This window comes from Phragmites australis, chromosome 3, assembly GCF_958298935.1.
Source record: "Phragmites australis chromosome 3, lpPhrAust1.1, whole genome shotgun sequence".
NCBI classification, from domain to species: domain Eukaryota; kingdom Viridiplantae; phylum Streptophyta; class Magnoliopsida; order Poales; family Poaceae; genus Phragmites; species Phragmites australis.
In genome coordinates, this window is record NC_084923.1 from 41,173,403 (window position 1) to 41,180,609 (window position 7,207).

Sequence of the window (7,207 nt, forward strand, 5' to 3'; positions counted from 1 at the left end):
ATTCGGAGTTTACCTTCGGACACAAATATGATTGTTTGCAGTCTTGGTTATGAATACAGAATGAATAAAGATCGAATTGAATAAGGTAATGATTATCTAGCCAGATATTTCTTTTAAGAGTTGTGTCTTGTACAAATGCAAATTGTTATGGTAATGGTACGTTCTTGTCAGAGACATCGACGTGTAAGCAGCAAATGATATATATGGAAAATAGATTTACATGGATAATAACATCAGAAAAGAAAGTTTCTCCTATGAAGAAAAACAATAACACCAGGCAAGTCAATGCTCCAAGTTGCTTTTCAAGCAACAAACCATGGAGTAAAGAATAATTATGTCAAACATTTACAAACATCGGCTAACGCTGCATCATTCTATCACAGGCAATTCCAACCCCTTTTACCTACCAAGTGTACAAAAATCTACTGAATGTCCTCAAGAAAAAAACCCTTTGCCTAATGAAGATTACCCAAAGAATCCAATAAAACACAGCCAATGATGAAAGCTCGCCAACCCTACTAACTACACGTGCTAATCTCTATCCTAAACAAGTCCACGAAATTTCTTTCTGGCACCAGGAGTAGAGATCATGAAGATCTGCGAAGCATAGATGATACTGATCAAATAATGTTTAAATTGGTGAAAAAATATATTTAGCTAAATAATCTCGAAAGCTGAGAACATGGAAGCCTGATCATTCCTCTGGTAGAAAGAAAAACTTACCAGTACCTGACCCGATCATTGGCAGGGGGAGATGAAGATTCGAATGAAGCTCGCAGCGGCCTGTTCACAAATGGGTGCTCCAAAAGTTGTGATGCAGAAGGCCGTTTCTCTGGATCAACTCTTACACACTGGCCAATGAAATCTTGAGCTTCTTTTGACAGGTAGCTGGGAATAGGAGGTTGTTCCCCTCTTCCAATCATGAAGAAAGCATTTGTCTACAAGTAGCCAAGTAACTTTAGCGGATAGATGGAGGCCAGTATTGAGACCAATGAGTTAGACAGAAAATTATTAAGGAAGAAGCAAATTTAGATAAATATGATCTCATGCACTAGCAAATGCGATATCCTGACCCAAAAGTGCTCAAAAATCAAGACCTTGAGTGAGGCAGCAGCGGGTCCAATAAATCTTTCTAGCCACAAGGATATAATTGATGTAATTTCATATAGCCACAAGGATATAATTGATGTAATTCCAATATATTACACGAGTTGCAATAGACTGGCTTGGAAGGAAAATAAACAACGGGTTCCCTCTATTCTGCCCCATCCCAATTCACTTATTTAACAGAAAAAGGAATATTTCCTTTAAAAACAAACAGAAAAGGGGGAAGCTGTTAACATCCTAGTGCTTCCTCATTGCAAAATCAAATAGAGAACATAAGTTTTTCTGCAACGTAATTTCTACACTCATTCAAACTTTTAATATTCTAATCATCAAATACGGCCTAACACAATAAAGAAAATTTAGGGCCTGTTCGGTTCATATACTAACTTTGCTACCATTTGCCACAATTTTTTGCCACACTCGCCTAAGGTTAGTCGATCAAAATCTTCATCACACTTTGGCACGCCTAAAGGAATCTTCCACACTTTTTTGAGTCACTGACGCGTGGGACCATAGTAACAGGAAGATAATCTTGTCAAATTGTGGCTACAATAGTAGCAGGAAGAGAATCTTGCCACAATCTTGCAAGTACATGAAAAAATATGGGGTAAATCAATATCACATAACCATAAACTATAAAGTTGAAACATGACATACCCACTCCACATTAGGAAACGGTACTTGACGGGTTAGCATTTCCAACACAGTGCAGCCAAGGCTCCATATATCAGCTGAAGGACCATACATTTTTTTAGGATTAATAACCTGGAAATGAGAAGGTGCATTCACTTCTGGTCAAGAGATACCACACAAGTATTGTTCAAATGTGGAAAAATAACATCAAAATGGAACATGCTCACTACAAAGAATGATAGTTACATAAAAGTAATAAGAAATGCTAAATTGTAACTCTTACCTCAGGTGCCATCCAGTAAACACTTCCTTTGCATGATCTTAGCATATTAATTTTTGACATCTGAAATTGAACGAGGAAACTACCACCATAAGACAATTTGTCATTGAGAACGTGCAAAAAACTGAGCAGGACGAAGGCTAACCTCCTTTGCCAATCCAAAATCTGCAAGCTTTACAGATCCATTTGCATGAACCAATATATTGGCGCATTTGATATCTCTGGATACGAGGCAATTGTTTCAGCTCACCGAAAGTAATGTATCAAATGGACATATCCCATGCCCCCAAAAAGGAATGAACAGCATTAAGAAAGACAACACACTATCTGATTTATAATGTTTCACAACTATCAGTACCAAGTTAGCTTGTATGTTTAGCCAAGTTTTTGAACAATCCAAAAAAGACTGCCTTTTGCCAGGTTCCGATAAGTAATTTAAGTTTGTCATTGATCTGGAGTACCCAAAACGCTGATTATGAGCTAACCAAGCGCTCAGGTGCTCACTCTAACAGGACTAACCTACATATGCTTACAACCTATGGTAATACTTCGTTGTCAGAAAGGTTAACTCCATCTCAATTTGTGTTAGTGGGCCTCTTCAAGGGTTCACAGCCCAAACTCCGTAGTGTTTAAGACACTTATAAACTCTAAATTCTATAAAGATAATTTACCAACTCTGCATCTCAACCTCACACGCAACCCAATAATAGATGCAAGTAAAAAGGAAGGATATGGTCCTATATACAAATAGTTTCTTTTACAGGGTACATACAAATAGCTTTACTTGTTTACTAAACATGAGGAACAATATAACTTCCAGCCTCCAGGACTCTGCAGTGCAGGGTTGCATGCAAAATCCTTAAGAAGGTGTACTGCTTGGTGTTATTTCCAGAAGTCGATACTGGAAAGCATATTTGTTCCCCAAAATATGCTAATCACAATAGAAATAAATGATACATGAGCTAAAAAGTTCATTTTTCCTGCTTCACATTATTCTTTGTTGGATACGAGGTTTAAAAAACAATCTGTTACCGCTACAACATCATAAGCATTAAACCCAATAAATATTAGAAAACGGGCAGCTTAATACCTGTGGACCACATTTCGCTCATGAAGGTAAACCAATCCATTAAGGATCTGCCTTGTGTATGCAGAGACTTGCGATTCTCGTAGTTTATACTTTTGATAGAGGGATGAAAGAGAACCTTGTGTAACAAGCTCAATAAAAATATAGAGTTTAGATTCTTCCTGCATTGAAACATAAACAGATCACATGGCTGAAAAATATTACTAGATATGCATTTAAATAGATTGTACAAATGACAAATGATTACTTAAATTAAATAATCTTTAGAACTAAAAGCATAACCAGGCAATATCAAAAGAACTGCAAAGTACCTTGTCAGTTCCATAATACTGGACTATATTTTCATGTTCAAACTGACTTAGGAGTGCAATTTCCTGAAAACCACAAAAAAATTAGAGCTGTGCACAAGTAATGACAGGTGTAGCTGCAAAGACAACAGATGATATTATAACACAGCCAATAACAATCAAGGTCAGCAGCTATAACCTGTTCAAGTGCAAGAATAGATTGTTGCGCATTGTTTCCTTGGTCAAGCAAAGATACTTCCTTCACAGCAAAAAACGCACCCTCACTGCATATATGTCATTAAAATAAATTAATCTTTTCAAATGCACGACAAAAAAGATGAAGAGTGCACTTTACACTATTCTAAGTGGTGCTTGACTTAAACTTCTATAATCAGGTGAAATGCATTCTCTTTGTCACTCCTAAGAATCTTTCGAAGATGAATCAGGCATTAAATTCCTTAAGTATTTTGCATGAAAGAAATTCGTCTGTACATTGGTAATAAGTTAGCTACATCTTCCAAAGGTTGCAATTTGCAACTAAAAAGGATCTTTTCAGGACAAGTTACCATAAGGTTGCATGTAGCAGGATACTGATGGCAAACAATTGGAAATCGATCAATAAATGTCTGTTGAGAGTACTTGTTCCATACCGTACTGTATGCTATAATTTCCCCAAACTCAACCTACATCCCTAAAGTCTGTCTTAAGTTTGCCAGATTGGCGAGACAGTAAAGTAGTAAACAAGATAAAGCACCCAATATATTCAATCACAGACTGACCAGGTTAATAACTTAATATGCGCTCTTGGACTGCATGGCAAGAGTGTGTACAGAAAGGATGCTTGTTACATGACTCTTCAAAATAAGTCAAATCAGAACTTATCCCTTAGTCCTAGCAAATTAGATAACATCATTTACATGAGATACCAGAGATACTAACTTCACAAAGGCTATTTCATGCTATAATGGTAGTGGCTCCAGCGCTTTATCACTTCGCCACCCATAATTCATATATTAGGCAATCTATAATACAGTGGATTTTGCATAAACAGTGTTCATATGCATGTTACACTCGCACCATCACAAGGTACTTGCAAGATGTGATATGGTACATACATATATAAGGTTCAGAGAACTACAGTTAATTGTCCTAGCCTCTGTGTCTTCTCAACATGTCCATGTTGTGTGGGGCAAATTTTTTGGATTTTTCTATTTGTAAAGTGATTTTTTCTTAATTATATGTCACCTTCTTAGCCATTAGATTAACACCCAATCAAACAATCCAGTTATCACCATACAAATCCGATGGTCCCAAAAAAGTGACATAGACTTAAGAAAAAACCAGGCAACTTAAAAATAATAATCTGAGCATTTTTTTCAGAAAATAATAAACCAACAAATGACAAATGTGGTGACCGTCGCTCAAAATCACTAGAACAGGCCAAGGGGTAACACACTTATATGTCGGCCAACGCGTTGTTAGTGCTTTGGATATAAAGGGATCATTGGTTGTTAACCACAGCTTCAAAAAAAAAAAAAATCTTTCAAAAGGTGTCAATTTGTTGGTAAGCAATAAACATCCTTCTCGATGACATATGGGATCTTTTGACCTACACCAGGTTTTAGCAATGGCATACACATTGACAGGAAATGACAGGAAAGTGGTCTACCCTCTTATGCTGCCAAACCATGTTTCTTTAGAGTTCTATAGCATTCCGATTTCCTTGATGATCTATAGAACTTCAGTTTAAAAAATTAAAATGAATTACAAAAATCTAACGTCCAGTTGCCTACCTAAATCATGATTGGAGGTAAATTCTAGGCACCAAGTGAAAAAGTTGTGCCAAGTTTCTACAAAAGAGGATATTTAGACTAGCTAAGCCTATCTTTCATCAAAATAACCGAAGAAAAGGCTAAATACCAGGACAACTTTTAATATATAACTAAATTAGACAGAGGGCTGCAGTACCTTTTTGATAACTGATATTAACAATGCAAACGACATGAACATACAGTAAAATTCAAACTAGCACTGATACTTACTCACTGATCCCCTCGTACACCATCCCGAATGAGCCGCTTCCCAGAAGAACACCACGCATCCATGACTTAATATTCCGCTTGAACTTCCCATTCGGTGAGATGATGAACATAGCCTCCGTAGTTGTACTGGATGCATCGTCATCGTTCGTTGTCGACAATGAAGATGTTCCGGTGAACCCTTCGAAGGTCTCTTCTATTCTCAACTCTTTCAGCTCCCTCTCCACCGCTGCCACCCCATCCTCAACCTCGTCCTCTTCCTCTGTGTCCGACATGTGACCAGTGTCCACACGTTCATGAGCCCCTCCCAGTTCACTTCTCTCTTCCCTGGGAGCAAACGACTGCACAATGTCCCAAGCCGACCTAGTCACGTCATCAGCAACAAAGGACCTCCTCACCGGCGGCGACGCGAGTGCCGTGATTGGTGGAGGCGGGGAGAGCACGGGTGGCCGGGCGCCCCGTATCCCGACCTCCCCTCTTCTTCTCCTTGGCGAGGGGAGGGGCAAGCCCGCGATGGGAGCCACAACAGCAACGGCTGGGGCAGCCTTGGGGGATTTCTCGGGCGCCGCAACAGAGGGCTCCTCCGCCGAGTCGGTGGCGGTGGAAGTGGACGAAGAGTGGAAGGACTCCTCAGGAATGGGGGCAGGGACGGAGAGTGGCGGCTGGACCTCGGGCGCGGAGACCGAGCGGGCAACGGGCGAGAGTTCGTCGGCAGGAGGGGACGGGACTAGGCGGGAGCGCGGGAGGTCGGAGGAGCGCGCCTCCCAGGCGGCGACGGGGATTGCGAAGTTCTCGGGCCCCGCAACAGAGGGCTCCTCCGCCGAATCGGTGGCGGTGGAAGTGGACGAAGAGTGGAGGGACTCCTCAGGAATGGGGGCAGGGACGGAGAGAGGCGGCTGGACCTCGGACGCGGAGACCGAGCGGGCGACAGGCGAGAGTTCGTCGGCAGGAGGGGACGGGACTAGGCGGGAGCGCGGGAGGAGGTCGGAGTTGGAGCGCGCCTTGCGCGCCTCCCAGGCGGCGACGGGGATGGCGAACTCCTCGGGCCCCGAGAGCCCCAGGCTGCGGCAGAGCTCGTCGACCTCCCCCTCGGCGCTCCCGCTGATGCGGAAGTCGGCTCCGGGAGGCCCGGGGGCCAGGTCGAGCGAGCGAGACGGGCGGAGCCCCAGCGACCGCTGCTGCTCCATCGACGACGAGGACGACCACGACGCGCCCGCCGACGAAGACGCCCCCGTCCCTACCTCGTAGTCGATGTGCTTCGCCGCGTTGCGGCGATCCAGCCGCGGGCTCCGTCCGCGGCTCCCGCTGCCGCTGCCGCCGCCGCTGCGGCTGCTGGAGTCCATGGAGGCGTCCGCGCCGCCGCGGCGGCCCAAGGAGGAGGATTGCTTACGGCTCCACGAGAACATCTGGATCCATACAAGGAGTGAAACTCACACCTGCACACTCCGCTCCATGGGAGCCGGTCGGAATTCGAACTCAATTTCACAGCTGCGGTTGCGCCGCAGCACCGAGGAAGGATTGGGGGGCGGGGGAGCTCGGCTGCTTGCGAGGAGGGCAAGTGGCGTATGAGGTGGCGTCATCGAATTTTCAATATAAAAGGGAGCACGCTTTAGGCCAATGCCAGGTGGGTCCACATTTCAGTGGGGGCCAACATCAGTGAAGTGGAGGTGGACGGCTGGCTCTTTTGTGGGTGGGTTTAAGGAAGGGGCGAAAGACTGGCCGGACGCGGGTTGACTGCGACGACGAGGGGGGGGGGGGGGTGCGGTAAGAACTA

General features: G+C 43.5%; 1 protein-coding gene across 1 annotated transcript; it reads right to left on the reverse strand.

Annotated features, from left to right (window-relative positions):
• Window positions 1–182: 182 nt before the first annotated feature.
• Window positions 183–7,002, reverse strand: LOC133913118 (mitogen-activated protein kinase kinase kinase 1-like). The gene is made up of 9 exons (XM_062356172.1): window positions 5,437–7,002; window positions 3,594–3,678; window positions 3,419–3,481; window positions 3,111–3,268; window positions 2,166–2,241; window positions 2,024–2,083; window positions 1,765–1,872; window positions 724–938; window positions 183–597 (listed from the first exon to the last, which is right to left on the reverse strand). Coding segments are annotated over exons 1-9 (2,169 nt in total). The 5' UTR covers window positions 6,840–7,002; the 3' UTR covers window positions 183–596.
• Between the last annotated feature and the right edge of the window lie 205 nt (window positions 7,003–7,207).

Coding starts and splice junctions, on each gene's coding strand:
- LOC133913118 (XM_062356172.1), bottom strand. CDS start 6,839: ATGTTCTCGTGGAGCCGTAAGCAATCCTCCTCCTTGGGCCGCCGCGGC. Junction 2,084..2,165: donor ATTTTGGATTGGCAAAGGAG/GTTAGCCTTCGT, acceptor GTTCAATTTCAG/ATGTCAAAAATTAATATGCT. Junction 939..1,764: donor CGTTTCCTAATGTGGAGTGG/GTATGTCATGTT, acceptor GGCTACTTGTAG/ACAAATGCTTTCTTCATGAT.